This window comes from Poecilia latipinna, unplaced genomic scaffold (assembly GCF_001443285.1).
Source record: "Poecilia latipinna isolate Pla-1442-1.1 unplaced genomic scaffold, P_latipinna-1.0 Scaffold439, whole genome shotgun sequence".
In the NCBI taxonomy this organism is placed as follows: Eukaryota; Metazoa; Chordata; class Actinopteri; order Cyprinodontiformes; family Poeciliidae; genus Poecilia; species Poecilia latipinna.
In genome coordinates, this window is record NW_015113055.1 from 218641 (window position 1) to 246094 (window position 27454).

Sequence of the window (27454 nt, forward strand, 5' to 3'; positions counted from 1 at the left end):
AGCGTTTCCTCTTTCGTTTAGCTAGGCCTGACAAATGGTCATCTAGAGCTTCAATTCACAGGTGCAGGGAAGAAGGGAAGCAGAAGTGAACAAAATGAGTCGCCTCCATTCAGCTCTCCAACACTGCAAGGCCAACCACTGTGCAAATTTAGCCTCCACTGTACAACTAAAGAAGGACGACAGCAGATATCTGCTCGGGTGTCAATCTTGTAACAGATCCTGGCACAATGAGAGACGTGGAGGGGGGTGGAGGAACGCTGAAGGCTGTCATCAGCAGTTATCTGTCAGCTTTTTCAACTGCCTCTGAGATAACCGTTGACACACACACACATATCTATCCATCTCTCCCTCTCTCACACTAATGCAACTTCTTCTATGGGACGCACAAAATCGTGTGCCAGGAACTGTTGACGGCTGTAACACAGTGATCATTGTACTGGTGACTCTTTAAATCAGAGCTGAAACAAGAAAACGCCTTAATTATCAGAGTCTCTGCAGGTTTTATAAAGTTAAATTTGAGACTTTGTAAGACCGACTTGAATGATGGAGAATAATATCCTAATAATTTAATTAACTACACTTGTAATAGTGCTTTTAAGCATGTAATGCTGGTGCTCTTACACTGACCTTTCCTAATTTGAACATCTAAAGTGAAAAGTAAGCTCAAGACAATTTACTGACAACAGATTTTAGCCACCTACAGAAAATGTATAAATTGTTCCATCACAAAAGAGCCAATAGCAAATAAAGTAACAAGAAGATGGTCAATTTATTTGTCTAAACACACAATAAGACAGTTTGAGAAGTAATATAGTTTTTCAGTTTGCAAAGAAAACTGTATGTTTGAAATAAATTCAATTTGACACAGCTTACAGCACATATCGCATCCCTCCGATCGTAAAAAATACCCTTATTCCTCAGACACAACAACAAATCAGAAAACACGTTTCAGAAAACAAACGATGGAAGAACCAATGAATAAACAAACGTACAAATTTACAATTACAATATTTTTCAGGGAGAAAAGCTAACATCTTATGGTCTAAAGTGAAGATTGTTTCAGACCTTAAGGCTTTGTAGAAACCCTGATTACTGTATAACTTAGATGGAGTCAAATTTTAACAGCAAAATGCCTCTCTGGTCCATTAGTCTGTTGAAGACTAAAAACATAAAGCAACAAACATTAGTGACTGGGATGTACAATAAAAAAGCAAAAAAAATTGATTTATTTTGATGCCCCCATCATTGTCCTTGGGCTTTAGCATCTTTTAAGTCCATTTAACTGTTCATATATTATAGACAAGCATAAATTGAAAGCAAGGTACTTGAAATACTTTAAGCCTAACAAATATTGCTTGTGAGCACATCTTTGCTATTATGATTTTGCACATTAAAGATGCTGACTACAATTCATCATATTGTCCAACTCCAATTTTAAAACCAACAGTAAACAGACGGGTAATTTTCAGAGTATTAAGTCAAACAATAAGCTAACACTGCCAAACCACCTATCTGTTACATCCAACAGTGGCTCAGGTGACAAGTCTGGGACTGCGACCTACTGATCAGACCTGATTGCAGCCTGTTAAATCACTTATTTACGAGCTAAACAAACATCATCACACAAATTGGTAGTTCTTCATTTAACAAGCAACAGGCTGGCCGTTTTGCCTCAGCAGGGAAGGCTAGTAGCTGCCATGGTTCACTTCCTCTTATGTTTGCAAAGCAGCTCTCAACATTACACATTTATATATTTTTGCCATACTGCTACACCATGGATAGAAAATGACCTAACGGGCTAACAGTTAACAGTATTCAACTGGAAAAGGTCATAAGGAAAACACTAATTCAATCTCCCTGTAGCATGTTTACTTCTAATAATAGCCATCTTCAGGCTGGAGATTCAGTCTAACCGTATGGGAAACCACACGAACACCGAGGCAGTCCTAAACACTGGATATACAACGTAAAAACCTGAAATTTGATCAAGAGAAATGTGACAGTAAAGCGACAATACAGACTGATCCACAGATGGGTATTCACGTATTACCATCACTTTGGCAATGACCGACTAGCCTGCAGCAAAAATTATGAGAAATAGCGACAAATGAAACGAAGCCAAGTGACGTTAGCTACACGACGAGTGTGCAGTTTGACAAAAAAGCGTCAGAAAAGCCTAACACTGACACAAAACTAGCTGTTAGCTCAGAGGCTAGCTGGCTAGCTACGCCCTTACGCAGTCCCCAAAGAGATTAGGCAGAAACTTTTCCCAGTCACAGCAGGACTAAACTTCAAAAGCAGCCACCACGGTCGATAAGGACTCACGTTTCTACCCGCCATGTCTAAATAACGCCTCCGAGGTGTTTTCAAGAGAAACAAACATAAGCCGGCGACGTTTGCTGTCGATATATTTGAGTTATACAGACAGTGTTACCTGAGTAAGAGACAGAGTGGTAGCCATAGTGTTTCTGTTTCCCACTGCTTTCATGCTGCGATACCTCCAGACACCAATAGGGGGCGCACCTGGAGCAGGACACAAACATGAGGGAATGATGGGAAATCCTATTCATTTTATATCTAAACGTAAAATGTGATTATAAAACAACAACGGGGCCCTCTACGGGTCATTAATACTTACTCACTCTCATCTCAGGGAAAACGCCCCGGCCCCAACTTTACACGTCGGATTTGTGAGATGATACGCTAAAACTTGACAAGAGTGTACACCCCTAAAGGGTCCTTGCAAAAATGAGGAAGTATGAACTCCCTATTTCAAGAGTTAACAGATTCCTTTAAATTGGGATTAAAAACTTAAGAGTAGCCATACTTCATAATAATATAACTCAAGTAAAAGTCAAAAGTAGTAAAACTACTCTTAAGTCAATTTTACCCCATTAGTTACTTAAGTAATTGTATCAATAAATATAAATAATTACTGCCTGCAACTATAGGATACCTTCAGCATTAATACTAACTAAAAAAATATGTCTATCTGCAATAAGATCTTTTGTCATGGATATTCTTGATGTTTTTGCAAATTTATGTCAAAACTAGAGATTATCTAAAGTGAAAAACAGAGCCAAGGACTCCCTCTACAGTGCTTCAGCTGAATAGAATAAAATCTCACTTTCAAAACTCATATAATGGCACTGGAACAAGTTAGTTGTGGTATAACTACAGACTGGTATAATCTCCCACAGACCACTTTATTAGTGACACTTTGTTGGTACCAAGTTGGACCCTCTTTTTGTCTTTCAGAGCTTCCTATTTTTATGGCATAGAATCAACAACGTGCCAAGCACATTCCTCACATTTCCAGATCTGCTGGCTTCACATTCATACCACTCTCCCGAAAGGGCTTTACTGGATTAGGATGTAGTAACTGTGGAGGCCGTTAGTACTCATTATCTTGTTCAAGAAACAAGTTTAAGATTAATTACACTTATGTATTACTATCATTTTACACAAACATACAGAAATAGTTCTCCAGGAGCAATCTCTAGATTATATCAGGTGTAGTATATGCGTTTTTCATCTTTTCTCTTTCTTATCTGTCCCTTCGCATTTTAAGGAAATGTCAGCCGTGTCAGGTGTGGGAGTCATCAATACCAAGAAAATATACAAAAACGTGTCAATCCAAGTAAAGAATTTTTTAATTCTCTTAAAAATAAAAAAAACTATGTCCCTAAAATGATCTGGCATTTGGCAAAAGGAAATGATTTTGATCATCCTAACAGAACTAAAACCAGAAAAGTTCAGTTTGATTTAAAGGTACATTGTGTGTGTATATATATATATATATATATATATATATATATATATATATATATATATATATATATATATATAGCAAGAGAGAGAGAAATTGTGATCAAAATCCCTCAATTTTCTGCTGCGCTCCATCTTTGTGTGTGAGCAGGGCCAAACAATATTTGACTGACATCAATGACATGTTCTTTTGTGCTTCCCATAAAGGAAATGACCCTTCGTGCCACATCATTATTAATAATCACAAACATTTAGTTGTGGATTATTATTCCAAATTATGCAGTTTTAAAAATGTATGAAATTTTTTTTAAAGCAGTTGTCAGGCATGCAGTCAAGTCTTCATTTTTGTAAATGCAGTCAGATTAGAGGTTGGATTCCTAAATATTTATTCAATGTGAGGTTATGGTGCTGCGACCGAATTTAAAACTTACCAGGGGAATCAAATGTGGAAAATATGCTGAATTTTAGTCTTGCGCAGAATAGAAATAAGCTACATCATTGTAACCCATTAGTAAGCTTTCTCAAAAACACATATTCATGATTTTAAAAAAAGAAAAAAAAACCACACTTGTCACTGTTGAAAGCCACAAAACCTTAAACAATCATTATGCCATAACAGCAAGAAGAAAAGAATACGAGATGCAAACGTAACATTTAGAGATAAATACATATCTGTTTGATTTCTTCAGATTGTTTTTATTATTTGCACAGCAACATAAAATTTGCCCCTCCCCCACTTCATTTCTGACCATTAGTACAAAATGTGTGTTTTACAAAAGGAGCATTGTGTGTGGGACAATGTGCCAGGGTACAGCAGTGCAGATGTACTGAAATCAGACAGGAGGAAACTGGTTAAATCATCTGGGGTACCAGATGATTCACTGCTACAGGAGAGGACCTAATGTACAACTAACTCTTAATTATGATAAATAAGACTACTGAGGGTGCACCAAAGTGGAAGTGTTGGTTAGAAAGAAAACTGTAGAAGATGCTTCATTCTAAAGTGGCCTATTTAACCAGCCACAGACAGAAGGCTGATCTGAGCAGGGTGTAAAACACAAAGTCTTAGTCCTGATGGTGGTTCCCATTAAACCTTGTTTTAATTTAATGTTAAAGCAGGACAGACTGCCTGTGTCAAGATGCAGAACTCAATCCAATCCTTCCAGACTGACATGAATTAGTGTAAAACTTGTACAAAACCCCCCCCCCAAAACAAATAACACACAAACCACATGAGGTAAACAAAACATCGTCATGGCACCATCCATACAGCAAATATATTTTTCCTGTCAAAGCTTCACATAAACCTAGATTCTCATTAAACAAATGATAGTTTGTACGATTCTGCAGAGAACAACTTGCAGCTTTATAATTACTAATCTCGACATTCGTTCCAGCGGATCACTTCTGTTATTCCAATTTTATATAACAATAATCATGTTAATAGTAGCAGTAGTGGCTCATGGAAACAGGAAACACAACAGTAATTGCCCTTATTGACCTATCCCTTTTGTTTTGTAAACAAACAAATTAAAAAGTCTGTCCCACCCCAAGGTGACGCTCATCAGGGTCTTTCATTTCAGTCTCCGTTCCAACAGCCCACAGACGCAAACAGAGCCGTTCCTGAGTTTATAACTCATCCTTGAGTTGAGAGTCTGTGCCTTCATCTTCTTCCTCTTCTTCTTCTTCTTCTGGTTCCTCTCCCTCTTCCTCCTCTTCTTCCTCTTCCTCATCCTTTTCTTCTTCCTCCTCGTCTTCCTTCACCTCGTCCCTCCTCTTCTTGTCCTCTTCCTCTCGCTTCTTCCTCTCCTCCTCCTCCTGTCTTTCCTTCATCTTTCTCTCGTCATCCTGGAAATGGAGACAACGTACAATTAAAAATAAAGAAATCATTCAAAACTGATGAAGTCAGATTCAAAGAGTCTTTGCAGACAGATGGAGAACTGGGAACATACCTTCGTTTTCCCCCAGGTTTCGTTTCCAACTTCCTCGGCCACTTTGGGGTCGTTGGCGATTAGGAAATTGTCAAAGATGGTGCCAGACTTGACCTTTACAAAAAACACAAGTCAGTCAGTCCAGATCGAGTATAAATGTTTTATTGACAAAGATCCAGAGCATTTCTTGTTCCGAGCGCAGAACACCTCAAGAAACTTAGATAAGAGCTTCTATTCTCAGCTATTTTTGCTCATCTTCACTGTATAGATTTGACTTATTTATTTGAGCGTCATGCACCACAGTATGGTGCTCAGCCTACGAGGCATGTCGAGAACAAACTTCCCAAACTTTACAAAACATTTACAAAAAAATGAAATTCTATAACCAAAAAGATGAACTTTTGAGGATACAGAACTCTGTCTTGGTTGCCAAGCTTGTTCAATGAATGATGCCGACGCAATGATCTCTTTATCAAACAGCCAACTTAGCATATGTGCTTCAGACAGTCAAAACAGATTAGAGTTATAAATAAATGTATTGATTATGTTTTGTTATACAAATATTTGTGGTCAAAGTTTGAATATGGAAACTGCAGAAACCAGAGACTGGTTTGGAAGGACGGAGGGACAGATGAGATTTTCGCAATTAATCAACTGATTGCATGGCAAATTAAAATGAGCTCAATTTCCATTATGATGATTTTTTTGTTTTGTTTTACAGAAGCTTCACAATGCATTCTATTTTTGGTTTCGGTTGTAGGGGTTTTTATTTCATTTTTATTCATTGTCTTTGTTTCATTTTGGTTATTTAAGATATCTTCCAGTGTTAAGTGTTCTTTACAAAGTTAAAGTTTATTAGTTTTGTGAGAGCAAACGTTCATTATTATGTCATTTGCCCCCTAATTTGACAATTTAGAGGGAATAAGTGAAAAGACGAATAAGAAGGTGGCTCAATCATCGAGTTAAATTAACGGACAAATTAAGTGATCTGAGTGACTGATGGACAGAGAATAAAGGGAATATTAAAAAATATCCTATGCTCTATTTGCTTGTAAGTAATTACTCAGACATGCTAAATACTTCAGCCCAGTTCTACATCTTTCCTTACAGTCTCTGTAGGAACCTTGAGGGTTTTTCTAAATTAGCTGCTGTATTTTTACCGTTGACTCAACACCATCAGCAAGACCATCCCACCTGCCACAGGTCCAGACCAATCACGCCGATGCTGTCATATTTGTAGATCTCCGGGTCAGCTGTGTACTCTGGATTGTCGATCTCGGGGTGAACCCACTTGCCTTTGTAAGCAGGGTTATCGATCTCTCGGGGTTTCCACTCGCCCTGCACGTGCAAAACACACATTAAGGCTCGTAAAAAAAAACAAAAAAAAACAGAAAAACAAATAATCCTGGTCAAATGTAAGAGAAAGAGTTTTGTGTGACAGGTATATTTATAACAACACAGCAGTAGGTGAAATCTGTGTAAGAATACCTTGTAGTCAGGGTTGGTAATCATAGGCGGCTCCCACTCTCCATCCATCTCATCATCCCAGTCGTCAGGCTTTTTGGCGTCAGGATCTGGGATGTTCTCAGGTTTGTCCCAGTCCTTAAAAAAAATGAAGACAGGTTAAAACAAGAGAGAATAAAGCATTCACAAAGTTATCCTCTCCCCGTTACAGCAGACTAACCTCAGGTTTCTTGTCAGCGGGGTCTGGAATCTTCTCCCTGTCGTCCCAGTCCTCTGGCTTTTTGGCGTTGGGGTCCTTGATTTTTTTGGGGGGCAGAAAGTCCCAGTCGTCCTCCAGGCTGCCAGACTCGACCTTCTTGTTGTCGATCTTAACCTCGTAGGTGTTGTCGGGGTTGACGATCAGCGTGTACAAGTGGGTGTACTCATCATCCTGCAGAAAACAGCGAGACGTTAGAAACGGGAAAGAGGGGCTCGAAAAGCGGGACTTTTAAAAATGACCTCGTTCATTGTTGGGTCAACTAGTCAGAATTGAGTAATTATTGGTAATCATTCGATTCCCTCCCCACCTCCAAAAAAAAAAACTAGATTGTGCAGTTTTCTCATTATTAAGTTAGGAGAAAAAACTATGCCATACCTTGCACCTGATATCTTTGTTAATCAAATGGTTTTTGCCTTTGTAGTTGAAGATCACATGAACTTTCTTAGTGCCTGGGCCACAAATATCAGGACCTGAAGGAGCCATGAAGAAGATAAAGTTAAGTAACTTAAAGTATGTTAACAAAAATTTGCAAGAGCATTTTAACACAAGTAAATGTTGCAAATGATTAAGAAAGCGTAATCTGACAAAAACCCAAGAGTCGCACCAAACATGATGTTGTAGACGGAGTCTCCATGCATGTCCTCCTGGTTGAGCTCAGAGGGGAACAGCTTGATGTATCCGCCGCCACAGTCGATGCTCTGCTCGTGTTTCACAGTGAACTGGATGACTAGAGGCTGGCCTTTGTTACTGAAGTCATCAAAACGGGCTGACAAAGCATAAAAGCGGGCATCCTGGCTTGTCTGCAGACCTGCGGTAAAAACGGCATCATCACGGCGAAGATCCCGGCTGAGGCAGAATTTAATAGGCTGATCTCGAGTTATTCAGAGCCACTTTCATGATGAGTAACAGAAAAAACACTGGCACTACTTCATGAGCTGAGAATCATTAAAAGCAGATTTTTATGCAGAAATGTTTTCAGTTTTCAGTGGTATGCTGATTAATTATCAAAAGCTGCCGTCTGGGTAAATCAAATTAAAAAAGAACATCTGAAATTTGATTTTTTGGAAAAAAACAACAACAAACAAACAAACAAACAAGCAAGCCAGGCTGCACAGTGGCGCAGTTGGTAGAGCTGTTGCCTTGCAGCAAGAAGGTTCTGAGTTCAATTCCCAGCCCTGGTTTTTCTGCATGGAGTTTTCTCCGGGTACTACAGTTTCCCCCCACAGGCCAAAAACAAGACTGGCAGGGCAAGTGGTTTCTCTAAAAAAAAAAAAAAAAATTGTCCCTGAGTGTGTGTGTTGCCCTGCGACAGACTGGTGACCTGTCCAGGGTGTACTCCGCCTCTCGCCCATTACGTTAACTGGAGATAGCCACCAGCACCCCTCCTGACCCCACCAAGGGACAAGCGAGCAAAGAAAATGGATGGAAAAAACAAACAACATTAAACACAGTGGTGGTTCTGGTTTAGGCCCATGTGGTTTTCTGCGCGAAAAGGCAAAAACAAGCTTACTGTTATGTCCACTCGGCATATAATCTGGTGCTAAATAAAAAACAACTATTTTTGCGTCTTAAGGAGTCTGAACTGCTTCTGACCAACACCAGGCATATCGTAGGATCTCGACTGATTTGCGATTTACAAAAACTGCAACTCTTAGGTGTCTCTCTGCTTCAGCACACCTGGCTCCAATATCAGCAGAGCCCTGTAGCTCTGTTTTACATATTTGTTAAACCCATCCCTACACCCTGACAGTATAATATGAGACAGATAATCTGTGAAGACAAATTCAGCTTCCATGATACAGCAAAGCCTGTCGCGAATGCTCAGGTTAGCTAGCATCGTCACTGATGATGGAGGATTAATTGTTTTCCTGGAACGGTAAGCTATTTTTCCACCATTAGCACATTTAGCACTGTGTACACGAGGTTGATTGACAGTGATAAGACCATTTTTGTGGCTCTGATTGGTTGTTTTTGACCGGGAGCAGTGCATTTCTTCAGACAGCAATAGTAGCACTGGAAGAATTTGATCTTCCACATTCATACAAGAACCACCACTGCTCACCACTGTTAGATAATCTAAACTCCTTCATTTATTAGTTGCATTTACAAGACAACCTCCACATCATTGTGTGTTTTTTTTTCCCCCCCACTCACCTTTATCTTTCTCTGCGTCTCCATAGAACTTCCCTGCAGACAGCACAAACTTGCCATAGTCTGACTTGTGCTTGGATTCCATCCAGCGACTATTGAAGGCATCTGCACAGACAAGATCAGGTTGAGCGTTCATTGTGATAAGCATCACACATTGTTAAAAGCACCTGTTCAACCGCTAATGATAATGATGATAAAATCTGTGCAGATGCATGTTACTGAGGGATGAGGAGGATAAAAGAGAATGACCAAGGTAGGGATGTGCTGCAAGGTGGTGGGAGAGCTTCGAAGACAACTGGGGATGGGAACAGATGGACTATAGATGAAGGACTGAGGCAGAAGAAGAAGAAGGGGCTCCAAGACTGATCGTCTTAGAGATTAAATGTATTTTATCCCTATAGCTAGCAGCTGATCCGTGCAAAATACTGCATTAAAAATATTCAAAGTACGAAACCCCATTCTATCAATGAAGCATATATATTTTTTAATTTAATGCTAAAATAAATGAAAAGTGGAAAGAATCGATATTTAGTCAGAACATAATAATATAATAAAGATAAAACCTTACCGCCATCCTCAAACTGCTCTCGGAAATACACAGAGGACTCGGCCAGGACAGAGGCGGCAGACACGGCCATTAAAATCAGCGACAGCGCTGTCATGGTTACGAGCTAAAAGCACTCCGTCCGGAATAAAGATAGTAAAGTACAAATACACGCCTATGTGGATATTTTTTTGGCTTTTCCTATTCTGTATGTCAGCGGTGCTGGTCTAGTCTTTCTCATACAGTCATGCTACAGTACCGAGCCGCCGAGGAGCACCAGCCTCTCTCCTCTCTGCTCGGAACAGATGTCTGAATCTGATTGGTCGGTGGCCCCAAACCAGTGTCGCGGCATTCAGCCAATCGGAGGAGAGAAAATCTGAACGCTAAGGTTTGTAGCCAATAAGGGAAGACCACGCGTTTGCTTGATACACGCCCCAAGGAGAATGATGCTCCTGGATGAATCACATGGCTGAAGGGAAAAAAAAGAAGGATGGAAGAATAGATCTTATTAGTGTCGTAGAACTCCCCACCAGAATAACCAACAAAGATAAACCATAAAAAGATAAACCAGCATGTAAAATCAACGATGTTTTATATAATGCTTAATTAAACCGTGCATATTCAGAGTTTGTAATTAGTTTGGTTTTAAAAGTGAGCACTTGAGAATATTTATCCAAATATATCTTGAAAGGAAGACACGAGATTTCGGAATTATTTTAATCCTTCCCTTAAAAATATCTACCAGTGCATTTGTTTCTCCAAAAACAAATGTAAAAAAGAGATAGTAAATTATGGATTTTCTCTGTACAATTTAACAAAGTACAACAAACTCGTGGCAATCCCGTTTTGTTCGTTTTTCGGTTGTTTTTGACATATTTTGACATATGAAGCATTAGTTACATTTGCGCTTCAATCTGTATTACATGGCTTTTTCTCTGACAGATTTTTGTGCATATTCATCACAAAATAAAAGTCATATTCTCTATGTTTTGACTGATTTCACTAGAAAATATCAGAATCAGGTGTACCTTGTAAAATCTCAATAAAATACATTGACATTTGTAGTTGTGAAACCTAAAATAAATCTGACAATGATCAATGAGAATGAATACTTTTAAACAATAGAGTATATAAGACATTGTGTCTTAATAGCAATAAATTAATGCCACACTCCTGATCGAATTTATTGTGAAAATTTGATTAATTCTTAAATCTATGTGCAAATAAAAACACGCCAATTTGAAATTCATTCACACAATAAATAAATCATGACTGACCACCAATTCAGAACCAAAGTAATAACAACTATTGTTAATATTTTACGGCTTTATTCCATTTTCAATAATCCAATATATGTGAAGTGATTTCAACAACAAAACTTTCATGTCAACCTAGTCAGAGTGAGTAGTTCAAGGTGACAGCAAACAAATAAAATAAATAAAAGCATAATTATATGTTGAGTTCACATAAAAAAAGGACTTCCACAGTTTCACTTTAGAGGAAAAAGACATTTACTAAAAACTTTTATAGATTTTTCTTAGCTTCCGCTTATGAGCTTATGGTAACATTTTTCAGAAACATTTACAAGACTGTTCTTGAATGTAAGCCATGGCATTTTGTTTGTAGCACAATACTCATTCAAAGCTCGCTCTATGATTACACAAAACACAAGTGTTGTGTGAGAAAAGTAAGGTAGAAGCAATAATAATGTGCCAGTGATAATAATGTAATAGAGTGCTGTGTAAGAGCAAAATGCAAAATGATCTCAAGTCTGTTTTGTACTTTACTAAGAAACACCACATGGCACAAATGATGTCAATAAATAACGGCGTGAAGAAAAGCATAACATCTGCAAATACCAACACATGACATGTGAACCTATAAGACAACAGAAAAATCAGCACAAGTTGTAACTCTGCAGAAAAAAAAACCTAACATAAATAGTGAGAGGATACATCAGTTTTCACAGTCAAAGGACTTCTTCACGTCTTCATCCCGACGCTGTGATACTCAAACCAGGCAGATAAGGGAGAGCAGCCACGCCTCCCGTAACGACCGTCTGGAATGAGTGTTTCCAGCAACGCTCCTGATCCCTGCAGGGCGGCTCCTGCTGCTCCCTCCTCTTATCCTGAACCTGCCCTGCTGCCTGGCCGTCTCCCAGGGACCTGGACAGACACGGCGTGTGTGTCTGTGTGGGGAGAGGGTTAGTGCACAGAACAGAGCGAAGGACACGCTCTGTGGCTCTGAATGCAGATGGGCCGGAAAAGCAATCGTAACGCCTCCTCCAGGTCGCTGCGTCTTTCTCTCTCTCTCTCTCTCTCTGTCTCTCTCTCTCTCTCCTTCTAGGGGAGAAAGAAGTTGATCCTCTGCGGGATGGACTTGCATCCTTGGGCTGAGAAGAGTCTCTCCTCTTTGGGAACGTACAGCATCGCCTTGGCCACCTCATCCAGTGTTGCTTCATCTGCCTCCAGACCTCGCGCTGTGTAGGCATCTCGCGCGCACAGCTTCACGTGACGGTACTCCAGAGGCAGGAAAGGCACAAAGAAGTCAATCAGGTGGTCCGCCATCAGCTCACTCTGAGCAAAGCCCCCTAAGAAAAATACAAACAACCAAATCAGAATAAAAACATGATTAAAATTTAACTACAGTCTTGAAAACAAACAGAATAAACCAATGATAATGATTAATTTATGACAATAAATCAGACACAGATAATATGTCTGACAGAATATTTGTTAGCTGTTTGTATCTCAGTTTTCCAGCTGCAGAGAAAACAAACGGTTGACTACTTGAACTTTAACCTGGCTGAGCCGCGTACCTTGGGTCTCCAGAGTTTCAGCTCGAAGCCGATGCTCCAGGTCCTCCATACCGATGTCCTCCCGATTCTGACCCGAGTGCCAGAAGTCCAGCGCCACGTCATTTATTGTTGCACCGCCTATGTTGCTGTAGTGATGAAAAGCAGTGGCACGTTTATCGCATTTCTGCACACTTTGGGTCAAGATTGGCAGAGCAGAAACAAACAAACTCTGTCACTGTATTATTTATTTTATTTTATTCCCCCCCCTATGCTTATAGTGAAGCCAATTGCTAAAGTTAGCTGAAGTTCAAAATTGAAGGAAAAGACTCTTAAAAATAAATATCCACTTTCCCCAGATAGAGATATATAATCAGAAAACTCAACTCTCTTCAAAAGGTCTATGAAGTGCATTCATTTACAGATGGGGCCCAAAACTGACCCCTGGGGGACACCACAAAGAAAGTCCAAAACATGCAGATGAGAACTCCCACAACTTCATACATCTCTATCTAAATTAGCTTAGGATTGTGTTAATTACTGAAGAACATTTTCTATGTTTTTATGAATTTTTAATGAAGATATTGATGGAAAATTAAATTAGATGTTAATAATTTCTGAATATTTGCTTAGAAAAGTTATTATGCAGACTTTAATAAATAGTTTCACTTATTATGGGTGTTACAAAATGTTTAGTTAAAAAAAAAAAAGAGAGAGAAATGTTTTCTGATGAAAATGGCGTAAAATAAATTAAAAATGAATAAAACATTTCAAGGACGTCAAACCTCTGCTGGTCAGTACTTCAAGACACAAACTACTAAAAACATGAAAAATGCATAAAGAAGAAAACCCATGAAAACCCATCCTTCACTGAGAATGAGCTGTCAGAACAGCGCTGAGTGGAGCTGAGCTTGTGACCCAGATTTCACATCCCTCAGCCTGATCCACCAACCTGAGGAAGATGAAGATGGCTCTCCGGTAGCTGACCCCGTCCACGTTGTCATAGTGATCCATGTAGGGCTTGATGGCGTCGATGAGGCCCGGGTGGAGCTTCTCAGCCTCGTCGAAGATGAACAGAGTCTGCGGGCAGCGCAGCACCAGGTCTCGGATAGCTTCCCTCAGCTGACCCTGGACCCAGTGAAGAGGAGCAAATTCAGCATCACACATTTAATCAATCAAAATTTATTTATACAGCACTTTTTATACAGTCTTTAACAAAGTGCTTTAACAGGACAGGCATACAAAATACAAAAAAACTTGCCTTAAAAACATAAAACTAATAAGTAAATCAAAGATAAAAAGAATAATGATAATACTGATAACAGGGGATTAAAAGAGAGAGATAAATGAAGAACTTAACATCTTCAGACCTTCATTTTTCTGACTTTTCAGAAATAAATTACCTTTTTTTCCAACTCATGCTATTACAATGTTTTTATTGCCATGAGAGTACATGCAATCATAGATTTTTAGAGTATCCAGTCGAAAACTGTTCTTCGTACCATTAATCCGCTATGTAGAGTCCAGTATTAAAACAGATATTGGGTAAAAACGAGGAGCCCGTTTGTGTCATTGTGGCCCAGTTGGACTCGTGCCAGGTTCCAAAAATCCACGCATGTGAGTGGTGTTGAAGCACCAATATTTGACCTGCAGCATCGGTCCATCTTGTGACCGTTATCACCCACGAGCTGGGTTTCAAAACGCAGACTAAACATCTGATTAAGCAAGGGAGCCGACCCACGAACATGTTTACCACGTTCCTGGAACACGGCGTCCAGTCCCCGTGGGCCGACTGGTTTTCTGGACGTCTCACCTTGTACGTGTCCAGCAGTCTGGCGTGGGGGAAGTGGAACGGGGCGATAAACAGACGGACGCACTCGCTCTTCACCCCGTCCCGGTACAGGTTGTCAGCGATGATACGGGCCACAAAGTTCTTGCCGGTTCCGGTCCAACCGTGGAAGGAGAGCGTCAGAGGCTTGTTGGACTCTGGGTTGTTGATAAAACCCTGGATGGCTTTAAGAACCACGGACTGGACCAGGTGTTGGCCGTGGAGCTTCGTCTGCAGGTCCTTGGCCAAACCTGAGTGCGGATAAAACAGACGCACAATACAGCACTTGAGTTATTTTTCTTTTCTTTTCGTTTTTTTTTATTATTATTATTTCTTAGCCAGTTTTTACAAATTCAATTAGATAAAAAATTATATTAACAAACTAATATTTCTCCTCTGTAAATGTAAGGTGCATGGTCTCTTGAAGACTTTCAAATGTTAAACCAAACAGTTTAAACACCTATTTCCCAATGAAGCTTCCTGTCCAAACGTAAGATAATTACAGGAACATTAGTCATCCTGGTCATCTTACAAAAATGTTTACTGATTGGCTGATAAGAAACCACTACATTAAACCAGCAATAAAATGAGATAACGGGAAACAATAAATAGGCTTGGCCAACTTCCTTAGAGCTGGAACGAAACGCAGCGACTATCTGGAAGATAAAAGTTTCCATGACAGTCAGGAGTGTCATGGAGAAAACTACGTCTTCTCTTCCTGCTTCCATGGGAAATTTCAAGGAAAGCAGCAGCCAGGTGTGCATCACCAAACACACTCGACTCTCAGTAAGCACGACTGCCTTTATAAAAGCAGAGGTTTTGGTGAAGTTAAATGTTGACGTTCATGGAAGCACAATAAGAAAAAGACAGACAACTTTGGTAGGAGAAAAGCTTTTCTCTCTGAAAGGAATGTGGCAGCACGACTTCTGTTTGCAGAGCTGCATCTGGATGAACCAAAAGACAACTGGACCAACGTTCAGACACCTCAGGCCACGGTGCAGATCCATCCATCCATTTATCATACCAGCTTATACATGCCAGGTCATGGAGAGCTGGTGTCTGTCTCCAGCCCATCACTGGGAAACACTGGTGTAGCCGAGACAGTGACCCATAACTATGCATGCACACACTTATACAAGGGCAATTAGAGAAACTAATTAACATAACAAAGTTAGGTGGGAGCTGTGACTACCATGTGTGTATCGAGAGAACATGCAAACTTGATGAACACCACTGTGCTGCCCTCATATAGATGCTTTTAAAAATAAATAAAGAAGAAAAAAACAGCATGGCAGCACAAACTGCACCAATAATGATTTGCTGAACTGAAACACACATTCACTCGTCTTTATAGCCTGAGTGTTTTTTCTTTAAAGTACCGTATCACATAAGAGAGAGGAAAATGTGCTGCAGGTTTATTTGGAACTGGAGTAGTGAGTATAAATTACACTAATTTATTCATCGACAAATATCTCCCGAACCTTAAAACTCGAAAAGTGTGTGAAATGATCTGCAATCTGATCAAAGGAAAAATCTGTTGATTAACTGGTGCATCTTTAACACCAATCAAGCACGGTGGTGGAGGGGTGATCATCTGGGCCCAGGACCTGAGCACCTTGCAGTCATTGAGATTATTCGACAGTAAACATTAAATTTTAGCCCTTAAATACTGCAAGAGCCTAATTAAAGTTCAAACATATACCAAAAACAAAATGTTCTAGCCAGACTGGAAGAATGTCCACAACAGAAACGGTGCTAAAGAGAAACTCAAACTCCAACAATAATTCAAATCACTGCTAATGAAGGTGGTTGGACAGGTTGTCCCCTCCCACAGACATGTTACAGATGTTTACTCTCTGTCACACCTCAAAGCAGAGGTGAAACACACACAAACAAATCACCTGTGACGTTGTTGGTTATCCTGCAGTCTCCAGACTCACAGCACTGGCCCAGGCTACAGTACCACTGATGCAGCAGGCTGGTGTAGTCCTGAGGAAAGCCTGGCCAGAGGTCCCCGACAGGAACTTCACACAGCAACGGAGACATAAACCCGGGGTTATAACACCGTAGTAAGCACTGATGGCCTTTCAAAACAAAGACGGAAACTCCTGACCAGTGCAATAATGTTCCTGCTCACCTTGCTGTGTGGCATCATCCTGGTGGGGCTGACACTCCCCCTCCCAGATGTTGCAGTAGAAGTAGTTGAAATAGTAAGTGGAGACGTTGCTAATGCTATCGAGGGGAAAGATGTCGGCCTCCGCGGACAGAGCGCAGATCAGAGGCAGCAGCCAGCGCACAAACATCGGGGAGCAGGGCGGAGAGCCGCGGCGGCAGAGGAGATACAGGGCAGTGGAGCTTCTCTCCCATTTATTTAAACCACCAGCTCGCTACGGGACAGCCTGCTGTGGGTGCGTAGGGGTCCAGTCTCCACCCACGCTTCGGTACCACCTGTGAATTATGTCCGGGAAAGCACTAGCTTCGCCCAGTCGGTTCCGCCTGACTCCGCCCACAGAGAAAAGAGGGGGAAAGCAGCGGCGGCAGGTTGATTTTTCCCCCCTCCAAATGTCAGTGTAGCTTTACATCAAGAAGTGTATTTTTTTCTGTACCTCATTTGGTACAGAAAAAGACTAACATCACATCAGCAGCGATTTATTTTTTCTCACTACTAGACTTCCTTACAAGGGAGCTGCTGTTGTATTATTTTACTCTTTTGCTTACCGGGATAAACAGGCTTGATTGCATTATTTATTTTCTGAATATCAATGAAAAAAAGATGTGAATTTGCACCCTCGTTTAAATAATGTAGAAATTAACTCATCTTTATGACATGCTCAGACATCATCACGCACCATCTCTAACACTTTGCTGTGATTAGTAATATTCAGTGACCTCATGCTGGCCACCATAACTGAATGACTTCAATTTTTCCATATTTGGTAAGTGCAATAATAGTGACAACCGAAAATTTAATGTTTCAAAATAACAGCAAAAATGGTAATTCCTTAGAAAAAAAAACGGACTGGTTTCTACATATTTTTTTATTCAGGTCCATGTCTTATTAAAAGCGACATTTTATTTGCAAGTAACATGTTTATTCAATAATGCAACCAACTGTTTACCGCTGCAGAGCCTGGTGCTCCTCTATATGGGGACTACTATCATGTGGTGACAAACCAAAACCAAAAGCCATGATAGATTTGCTGGAGTTTATTAGGAAAATTGCGATGACGGAACATGAACTTTAGATTCAATGAAAAAACATTTTTTAGAAAACTAAAAAATGGATTTAGGATTTGTTTAACTGTATAAACAAATCCTTTAATTTGATCAGCAATCAAGTGTCTGCCTCGTCGGTATTTTGAGAGTATTTGTTTTAACAAGACAGTTTAATGTAGGTCTTGCATGTTCACCATCTGCACCAGCCACATTATTGTAATACATTTATCACTACTTCATACAAGTGGAGCCAAAGTAACTAGGTCAAAGTAAAAGTAACACGTTACAAAACTATACATAAAACTTGTGTTCAAGTCACCTCAAGAGATGCACATTTTAAATTTGTATACATTTAACGTAATATAGGTTTTTCAGCGCTTCCAATACAAAATTACTTCAGTTCTTAAAGTTGGAATCAATGGTGGAGTCTTCATTTTCATAACATGAACTCAAATCAAAAGACAAATAGAAATTAAAGATAAACCCAAGATATTTACTGGCCATTTATCAAATTAACAGGTCAGTATACCACTAACTTTACAAAAGTGATTATCTGATCTCACTGTGGCACTTTGGGAAGAACTGCTTCAAATCAGATTAATTTTAAAATCTCTTTTCCAAATGTACTTTAAGGAGATTTCTAGCAGCTTTCCAGCTCAATCTCTCCAAAATGACCATTTCTTTCTCTACAAGCATCAACCCAGTTTGACACCAGGGTCATTTCAATCTGAAGTAGTAAAAAAAATAAAAAAAACTTTTGTGATGATTCAAAGGAATAAAAGAAACAGGGAACCTCATTAAAATTAGACATCATGTAAACTTAAAACTAGTTCAAGTCATGGAAATGCTTCCAGACCTTGAACCGCATACGACTCCCATTTAATAGTGCGTTTTACCGTGTTCAGCATCGTTTTGTTTTCTTTTAACCCCAATGGGAAACATCCATTTGCTCTTTAGCATCGACTCCATTTTCCTTAATGTTAATGTTTCACCTCTGTGCCATCAAAAATAAATTCAGTACAACTTTGTTAAACATTTGTTATCAATTACGAGACAACAGTGTGGATTAATTTCAAATATTTATTAAATTACAAACTCCAGAAGCTCAGACCATCCTGATCACAGCATCAGTTCAGTAAATCGAGGATAAGGTTCCCATCATCTTCGTGTCGGCGCCTGCAAGAAAGCGGCTCGTCAGACCAAAGTTTCTTCTAATGGACATGTAGGTCTCAAGCTGACCACAAAACCTCAGAAATAATGGAACGGTAAGGGTTATAATCAATATAATCTTCATTTGGCAGAATCTTTTCATCACTGGTTAAATGGCCAGCTTATAGAAACTCCTAAAATGTGTTAATAAGATGAAATCCTTACCGTTGCTTGAGTTCATCTCCTGTAAAGAATGAATGAGAACCTTATTACAGGTCAGCAACCGGTTTTAAAATGTTTCCATTCACTGGGTCGCTCAGTAATATTTTGCATTTGTCGACATTACAGTTCAGGTCAGACATTTGTTTGGACATCACCGAACCCACATTTAATGTTTCACAACAGTGACTCTTTCCTTACCTTAGTTTAAAGTGTCTGCTTTCACGCTGCAGTCCAGAAGCATTGTTGACCTGAAGAGACAAGAGCATTAGTCAGATAAACAATCCAGGAAGGAACAGGACTACCACTGAACCGACCACATCAGCTAGAGCTAATATAACACGTCATGGTTAATCAGTCTTCATTTTGTCATCACAGGTCAGATTATGATCGATCCCAGGTAGAGGTGTGGCTTCTCCTCAACCAGGTGCTCAAGACGTCATTTTTACTCACCTTTCAGTTCAGCTTCCTCCAATATGAGCTGCCACTCCCCTCAGAGGCTCTGGAAACGGAAAAATAAATGTCTTTAAATGACACAACCAGCACTGTGCAATCATCAAATAAATACCAACATCAGATCAGAGAGTTACTTATTTCCTCAACAGGATCAGCGACCTGATTCAAACTCATCACACCTGAACTTCCTTTAGCTTCAACCTGCAGCAGATAAAAATCTTACCAGCGAAGCAGCAGGGAGTCGCATGATGACATCCATTCCTATCAGAAAGCAGGAGATAAAACTGATCAGCTTCGACTTTAATCAACCTGGACATTCAGATATTTGTGTTTGATACGTCAGTTAGGGGTGAAAGACGATATGAGGTCTTCATAGGATTATCAGCTGAACTATGCAGTCATCATTGTATCGAATGTTACTGGAAGATGCATCTTCACTATAAAGCTCACCTTGATCAGCTGCTGCAGACGCTGGTTCCTGAAAAACAAAAAGAAATGTTAGTAAAAAGGTCACTGAGCTAATGTAACCGAGGGTAGGGAAGCCGGTGCATCAGATAGGAGCGAAAGATTGTTCATCATCACTGCATCAGGTAAAGTGTGTACTTTAGGTCATTTCTAATAAAAACTCACCAACAGATTCAAATCCTGGAGCAGAGGGCATGAGGATGCCAAACACCTGAAGGAGAAACGGACCGATTACCAAGAGCTAAGATTTAAGCAGAAATATTCATCCTTCTGCTCAAGCTGTGTCAGAATAAAGTCCTCTTTCACTCTTTTTCAGAGAGATTCCCATTGTTTTATAACAAAATTCATCACAGACAGTCATCCAGTAAACATTGAGTACACCTAGTTTGGTCATTACCTGCATCTCAGTCGTTGAAGCGATTAGCGTAGCTGAAAGATAAAGATGAGCAATTTTTAAAAAAAAGGATTCCGATTCAACGAGAAAATGCATCACAATCTTTGTGCCTCAGATTATAAATATAGGTGGTTGGAGTATCGTCATCCATCAAGTCGAGAGTAGCAAATAATTGTCATCATTGTAGCACAAGACTATTGAAACAGTGATCAAAGGCAGACTAATGTTTCACTCTGGTGTTGATCCTGACATTTTCTCAATTTTGACCTAGGAATAATGTTGACAGTTTAATCAGAAAACTGACTTCTTGGAAAAAGTTACAAAATGTAGCCTAGCCTACCAGTGTTTAGTCCAGGTGAGTAGCAATACATTTTGTTTTTACATTTTTAAAATCTGAATGCAGTTCTTTCATTTTTAGTAGATCATTTAATCTAATGTCTGAAATAAACCAGTTCATGATGGCCAAGTTTTACTTCCATAGCTGCAGATTTATCCCAATGTTCATTTGGCTTGTAGCCTAAACTCACAGCATATTTAGCTAGAGACACGGGATTACATGAATATGCATTGTATAATACTTTAGCACCAAGATTAACTGGATGTCAGTGCCCAAACTAGTACAGTACATTAATCCAATCCACTGCATTTTGATGAATGAATGACATGAATAATAAAGGTTCAGTTACATAGTCTGCAATTTATTTTTTTGCTATTCAGCTTATTTTAAAACAGCTTAAATTCACATGAAACACCAGAGAGATGCATTATTCTGCCTTCAAATGTATGTTACAAAGCTGTAGAGCCTTACCTCCATCCTACTGGTCCTTCAGCTGCCTGAATTACTCCATAACCTGTGGATGATTTCTCATTAGAACTGATCAGTTTAGCAGATTATACATAAGAGCTGAACTGATGAGGCCTCATTGTTAAAACTTCTCAGAAATCACTTCTGCCCACTACTCTTACAACTTAATCATCGACCTTCACACAGGATGACCCCTCCTCAGTGAGGGAAAACTTACACACCTATGCATAAGGTGCAGATTTACAGTAGTCAGATGATCCATGGTTTCCCTAAGCAGAAAATATAAGCAATTAGAACCGTCACACAATTTAGCTTTCGTGAAAACTCGTGCTAATCTAACTTTCAGGAAACTGTTCTCACCATGCCACGTGGCTTCCCATCTCAGCATATCCCACACACCGCCCTGCAAACAAGAAAGCAGAACTTTAATAAATCTTACTGAGCTAAAAGTATTTTTTGCATCATTTAGAAAGCCCCGTCTTCAGGAGGAGCTGCACTGCTAACACCTCCGGCCTGCAGCCAAACTGTCCCATTGAGTCAGAGTGTTGTGTCTCATCACATTAACTCAGATGTCCCTAACAACACGAAATTACATCATTCATCCATGGGACAGCGACTATTTGCAGCTACGTTAAGGTGCGGCGAGGCTGGTGTAGTCAGCTACATGCTAACACCAACACGTGGCTGAGGCCTACTGGAGTTTCACCCGAAAACAAAACTTCAAGAAAAAAAAAAAACTTAAAGCTGCATCAACAACACCAAAACTACCTACAAATGATTAATGTGGTCACACAGACAATTAAATAAATAAAAACTGCAGCGGCTAAACTGCAACATCCTTACCACGGACAGAGACGAAATGGGAGGGAGAAGCCGCTGCGAGAGGTTTATATATATATAATCTCGCAAAGGCTCATGGGAAAAAAGTAGTAAGACATTTAGCGCCATCTGCTGCCTTTCGATTACAATTTCTGCCAAGTTCAATTGTATAAAATAGTTTTAGAAGCACAAGTTTATCCCTCATGACGTTCTGTCAAGAACAAATAACTATTCTAAAAGGAAGTCTATATTTAAAATATGTTTGACCCTCTGACGTGTGACAAAAATACTTAGAATAATGTGCTTAAGACATACTGATGATGAATCCGCCTGCAAGCATACATTATGCATTATTTGTATGTTCATTTCTAACTAATTATATATATATATATATATATATATATATATATATATATATATATATATATGTGAGTGAATGCTACTCACCATAAGTGAGTAGCATTAAACTACTCACTCATGGTTATTGTAGAGCTGCTAAAATATTCTAAATAGTTTTTTTTTTAACTGATTAGCAGTAATTAACAATGAGACCAACATTAATATACTGACCCACTTCAAATTAGACCAGTAAATTGTGAAGAGCCGGTGGAGATAACTCACCCATTTCAATGAGCTGTGATGCTGCAGAGATGCTTCTAAGGAAGCAAACATATTTCTTTGTTTTCAAGAACACCTTAGAAAAATTGCAGCTTTTAAGGGCTAGGAAGACATTTTCCCTAACCAGGCCAATGGACATCAGAAGATGTCAGTTTTCTGAGTGAGGGTCATGAAGCCCAGGTTGGACTTTGAGAGATTTTTCCTGGGCAAAGAAGATGAATTCTGGTCTTTAGTCACTCAAAACTAAGATTTACCTGTCTGATCGTAAATGAGGTAGTCTTCATTTAAAATACAAAAGGCCCCAGATCAGCACCCTAGCAGTCAAGCATGGTGGTGGGAACATAAGGCTGTGGGCGTGTTTTTCAGCCACCGAGACCAAAGCAAGTGACATCATAAAAAAAGACAAGATGATCCCCTCTTAAGCTTGGTCTCATTACCTTTAGATGGATGCCGTTCTCATTTCCTATCAAACATCTTTCCAGTGGTATAAAAACAACTTCAAATCTGGAAAGGACATAAATAATTTTGGGTTTTACTGCAACAGCTACAGCACTCAACCTGAACAGTTCCCATTTCTACTCCTATTTTCATTATTGCCATATTACCGTAGTTGACCTATGTTGTAATTTATTCAACAAGGAAGAGAAGGAAAGTACATCTTATTATGAAGCTTTGATCCACAATACTAAACATATATTAAAAAACAACTTTACAGCAGTTATGAAAGAAGGTGACCTAAAAAAATAAATAGACCAAATCTGACAGGAAATAACTCTCAGAGATTTAATATAATGCTTCAATAATCAGGAGAGTCAGATACAATCAATGGTTATGATGAGAAGGAAATAAAAAAAAAAAAAACATTTGTTTCGATTGCTTCTATCAGGCAATACTGAAATGAAAGGCAAGGCCTCTATTCAACAACTTATACAAAAAACATGGAGAGAAGAAAAAGACAGAAGCAAAGCTTCAAATTGAGCTTAAGACCAGGTGGACAATTACAAAGGCCTTTTCATTTGTGTTGTTACTGAAATTTCCGGATCAGCAGTAAGTTTATAGATCATTTCAAGTTTTTTTTTTTTTTTTTGGTCTCAATTGATAATTAACTACTTCAACTACTAATAAGAGGGATTGTTTTTGTCATTGTTCAGCATGTTGTGATGATATTTTTTTAAAACCCCCCCAAGTTCAGATCCAAACTATAGTTTTAAATAGTAAAATCAGCAGTGAGTCGGTGATCAAAAGGCTTAGTATTGACCAGCATGTGGTTCTGGATGTAAAAGCACAAAAATATAAAACAACAGAAACCAGTCGGATGCGTCTACTCTGCTGGCTCACTTTGAGAGAGCTTTAAGATGAGAAGATGATCTGCAGGACAAATGGGAGACTTTACATCCTCACTATGGAGAAAGAACAACATGTAAACAATCAGTTTTGTTCAGGAATGCCTTCAGGTAACTGCTGTGCAGCTCAAAGTCCCTCCACTCTCTTTTTCTTTAAACTTTATATTTCTTTTTTTTGGCATAACTGGCACTGAAACTTTGAATTGCATATATTCCTTTAATATATATATATATATCTCACCTCTCCTAATCAGTGGATTTAGATGCCATGGCTCATGTTTTGCTTCTGGTTAACACTAAAGATACAAAAAAAAAAAAAAAAAAAAAAAAAAAAAAAAAAAAAAAAAACTAAATTGGCCACGCTGAAATGAAAACAAAACGATGAAAAGCAAAATGGAATGACTCCTAAAGACGGAAAGCCATCAAAGTTTATATCCCCAATAGTTATATAGTATTGCCAGAAAAAAAAAAAAAAAAAAAAAAAATTTAGAAATAAAAAAAGAATATATATTTTCCTTATATGTATATCTATATATAAAGATCAGTTTGAACTAGTTGCAGGCAAGCAGAGAAGTTCTCTCCCGCCGCTTTAGGATCGATCCGCTCCACTGCTATAAGGCTGTCAGACTCTGGGAGGGTGCAGCAGCTTTCTTTCCTCAGTCAGATTCCCTGAGATGTAGAGCGCCGGTTATTTTTTAATCAAGCTTCACTTGAATTGTACACCATCAGTCACAAACCTCTTGCTCCCCTTTACATAAAGAAACACAAAAACATGTATATTGGAAACCAAGTGCTTCTCCGGATCATCGAGAGTGTGGATCTAAAGCTGATGGTCGACTCTTGCGTCCCCTCTCAGCGGTGCCGAGTCTCACGTAGGGGAGAGGGAGGAAGGGATGGGATCAATGGCCAGCAAAGAGGAAATTGCCCAAGTAAGGAGAAGAGCTCATGTTTACATCTTTGATGCTTTCATTCATTTCCATTTTTTTATACAGTCAGATGCAAAGCAGTGTACAGGTTCAACCAGTCATCCCAAGGCTTGAATAAGAAGTGTTGGTTTTTTTTTTTGCAAAAGAGTTCTTATGAAGACTCTTATGTCTGTGCAGATTTCTTTTTGCACTTCTGTGTTTATCAGAGCGGCGTGGCGTTCTCAGTGCCTTTGAGAGGCTAATCTTTTTAAAAGCGGCTCATCGTAGATCCAGCACTCCCCGTCCTCATGGAACAGCTGGGAAAAAAGACAGGGGGCAAATCATTCATTTTAAACAACTGTATAAAGATGTCATCTTGAAACGGCAACTCTAACAGAAACATTTTATAACACTTTAAATCTCATGTACAACTAAAACATCAAGTTTTACTTTTACCAATCGCTTTGAGAGAAAACGGCATATTCGCTGGCTCGGAAAAAAATTTATAAACTTAAAAGTTTTTCCACATCCAAATCAAACATTTCAATGTATTTCAATGAGGTTTTATGTGATAAAATGGATTCAACTAAGACACTGGGTTGCCACCAGGGCAAAGCTAGGCCGGAATGGCAGCAGACAGGCGTGTGTGTGTGTGTGTGTGTGTGTGTGTGTGTATGTGTCTGCTCTGGACTTTTGGATGCGGGCCTGGAGTCCAGAAGGCTAAAGTCAAACCAAGCCAGTTCTCTTTACCAAGTACAATGAAAGAACTGCAGAGGGACGAGATAAAGTTATTCACGCTTCGTTTTGTTTAGAACGAGTGGAAAAGACTGTCCAGAGGAGTAAAGATGATCGTTACAGCGCCTCCTGTTGTTCAGACAGTGAAACATCCAGACAGTATTTCTGCTAAGTGTCAAGGTAATTAAAGTTGGCAATTATTCTGATTGTGTATGCCTGGTTGTTACTTACAATTGTCATTATTTCCATTACTATCAATAGGTCTGTTACCATTTTGTCTATGTAATATAATTTGACGGCTCTTTAGCCCAGTATATTGAACAAGCAGATGGATATTATAATTTCTCTGTCCTGTTTGAAATTAATCAAATTAAAGCTGTGGATTTGTGGCAAGAAGCCACGGAAACAAAGGCAGAAAGTCTCACCCTAGTTTCCCACTGCTGCTCCTTCTCCTTCCTCTCTCTGGCCTCGGCTCTTTGCTTCTCCTCCAGACGATGTTTGGCCTCTGTTGCTCTATCGATGTCTTTGAGCTTCAGGTTCAGGGTCACATCTCTCCATAGCCTAGAGCACAAACCAGGGTTAAAAATGCTCTTGTCTGGATAGAGATATTTAAGAAGTTCACTTAAAATTTGCAGCCAATTTTACCTCCGGGACTCATAGTCAAGTTGGTCCTCCAATTTTCTCACTTTCTTCTTTATGATGGCCATTTTCTTAGTGTCTATGAACGTCACGTTCTCCTGGGATCATAGAAAACATTTAGGTGTTACTTAATGTGATGGAGGGTTAAGGCAGGATATATACTTGTTTGTTGGCAATTTTGTCTTTTTTTTTTTTTTTTGCCAGAAACTGGCCTATTTTTGAGACACTTTTTGCAAACATTTACTCAATTGGTTAGTTCCACACTAATCAGTATATAAATATGGAATCTAAAGAAAGAAAGAGAAAGATGTGGGGATCCATTATAAGACGGACAAACTGGTCGGAGAAAGTAGTTTTTAGAGATTCAAGTGTTTATCAAGCTGACAAACCATGGAATAAAGTATATTTCTGAAACTGGTAAACACTTAAATCATATTCCATATTTTTATAGGTTTCCTTTAATTTTTGCTTTTTTTCCCCCATAAATGCTCATTACAACTTCAGATCTCAACATACACAACAAATAACCTTGATTTTTTTTTTTTTTTTTTTTAAACATTCAGTTTTATAAATATAAAGTCTTTAATTTTAGAAAGACGTTGTAGCAGTTTATTTTCAGAAAAGTAAAAATTACAAAGCTGCCTGGGTTTCCTCTGAGGTGGAAGTGTTACAAATCAGCAGCAACATCAATTGTGATGAATTCTCGTTTTCTTTGTCAAGTTGTCAGAAATTGTCAAATTTCTCACCTGGATACAAGAAGTCGTTTTCTAAAGATGGCTACATGTTTATGTACAAATATATACTTTCCATTTTTTTAAAATAAATGCCACCATTCGCTTTGGTCCACATAAAAAGAGATTTTCTAAACTCTTTACTCCTTTATTTCCAGACTTAATAAAAAAAGGAAATTTTTCCAGATAGGGATTGTTCCAAATTGACAAGAATTTGAGTT

The 27454-nt window shown here is 39.1% G+C and overlaps 4 protein-coding genes and 1 long non-coding RNA gene across 13 annotated transcripts in view; all 5 read right to left on the minus strand.

The window, feature by feature from the left end:
- eps15 (epidermal growth factor receptor pathway substrate 15) overlaps positions 1 to 2526 on the minus strand; it is a 29999-nt gene extending 27473 nt beyond the window's left edge. For 2 of the 7 annotated variants that reach the window (XM_015038361.1, XM_015038364.1), the window contains exon 1: positions 2435 to 2526. In XM_015038361.1, coding sequence (XP_014893847.1) covers positions 2435 to 2488 — 54 coding nt within the window. In that variant the 5' untranslated portion in view covers positions 2489 to 2526. Of the gene's footprint in view, positions 1 to 2325; positions 2356 to 2434 lie in introns of those variants that run through there. The other 5 variants (XM_015038362.1, XM_015038360.1, XM_015038366.1 and 2 more) reach the window with 3 other exon arrangements.
- A 1915-nt stretch (positions 2527 to 4441) lies between these two features.
- On the minus strand, positions 4442 to 10425 carry calr (calreticulin). Its single transcript, XM_015038368.1, has 9 exons — positions 10142 to 10425; positions 9577 to 9678; positions 8027 to 8230; positions 7798 to 7892; positions 7384 to 7593; positions 7188 to 7301; positions 6894 to 7037; positions 5721 to 5813; positions 4442 to 5616 (listed from the first exon to the last, which is right to left on the minus strand). Exons 1-9 carry the CDS (start codon positions 10233 to 10235, stop codon positions 5398 to 5400), a joined length of 1275 nt encoding a protein of 424 aa, XP_014893854.1. The 5' UTR covers positions 10236 to 10425; the 3' UTR covers positions 4442 to 5397.
- A 1001-nt stretch (positions 10426 to 11426) lies between these two features.
- tor3a (torsin family 3, member A) lies at positions 11427 to 17212 on the minus strand. The gene is made up of 6 exons (XM_015038369.1): positions 16877 to 17212; positions 16641 to 16763; positions 14725 to 14990; positions 13864 to 14039; positions 12936 to 13060; positions 11427 to 12707 (listed from the first exon to the last, which is right to left on the minus strand). Exons 1-6 carry the CDS (start codon positions 17040 to 17042, stop codon positions 12460 to 12462), a joined length of 1104 nt encoding a protein of 367 aa, XP_014893855.1. The 5' UTR covers positions 17043 to 17212; the 3' UTR covers positions 11427 to 12459.
- Positions 17213 to 19015: 1803 nt separating this feature from the next.
- Positions 19016 to 22343, minus strand: LOC106951088 (uncharacterized). Its single transcript, XR_001425747.1, has 12 exons — positions 22287 to 22343; positions 21804 to 21846; positions 21665 to 21712; positions 21447 to 21489; positions 20642 to 20673; positions 20410 to 20455; positions 20230 to 20257; positions 20003 to 20040; positions 19777 to 19825; positions 19525 to 19574; positions 19330 to 19348; positions 19016 to 19131 (listed from the first exon to the last, which is right to left on the minus strand). It is a non-coding gene; the product is annotated as an uncharacterized LOC106951088 (long non-coding RNA).
- Positions 22344 to 23649: 1306 nt separating this feature from the next.
- Positions 23650 to 27454, minus strand: part of osbpl9 (oxysterol binding protein-like 9) — a 61131-nt gene continuing 57326 nt past the window's right edge. For all 3 annotated transcript variants that reach the window (XM_015038374.1, XM_015038375.1, XM_015038376.1), the window contains 3 exons: positions 26509 to 26600; positions 26289 to 26424; positions 23650 to 25445 (listed from right to left, as the gene is read on the minus strand). In XM_015038374.1, the coding sequence (XP_014893860.1) occupies positions 25371 to 25445; positions 26289 to 26424; positions 26509 to 26600 (303 nt within the window). In that variant the 3' untranslated portion in view covers positions 23650 to 25370. The remainder of the gene's footprint in view (positions 25446 to 26288; positions 26425 to 26508; positions 26601 to 27454) is intronic.

What these genes read in the sequence shown, in the direction of transcription:
- tor3a (XM_015038369.1), bottom strand. Translation starts at nt 17,042, where the DNA reads ATGTTTGTGCGCTGGCTGCTGCCTCTGATCTGCGCTCTGTCCGCGGAG. An exon ending in GATAACCAACAACGTCACAG is followed by an intron (nt 14,991 to 16,640) that starts GTGATTTGTTTG and finishes ATCCGCACTCAG; the next exon opens with GTTTGGCCAAGGACCTGCAG. An exon ending in GACTGCTGGACACGTACAAG is followed by an intron (nt 14,040 to 14,724) that starts GTGAGACGTCCA and finishes CACTGGGTCCAG; the next exon opens with GGTCAGCTGAGGGAAGCTAT.
- calr (XM_015038368.1), bottom strand. Translation starts at nt 10,235, where the DNA reads ATGACAGCGCTGTCGCTGATTTTAATGGCCGTGTCTGCCGCCTCTGTC. An exon ending in AGAGCAGTTTGAGGATGGCG is followed by an intron (nt 9,679 to 10,141) that starts GTAAGGTTTTAT and finishes TTGTCTGTGCAG; the next exon opens with ATGCCTTCAATAGTCGCTGG. An exon ending in AAACCTGGGGGAAAACGAAG is followed by an intron (nt 5,617 to 5,720) that starts GTATGTTCCCAG and finishes CTCCATTTCCAG; the next exon opens with GATGACGAGAGAAAGATGAA.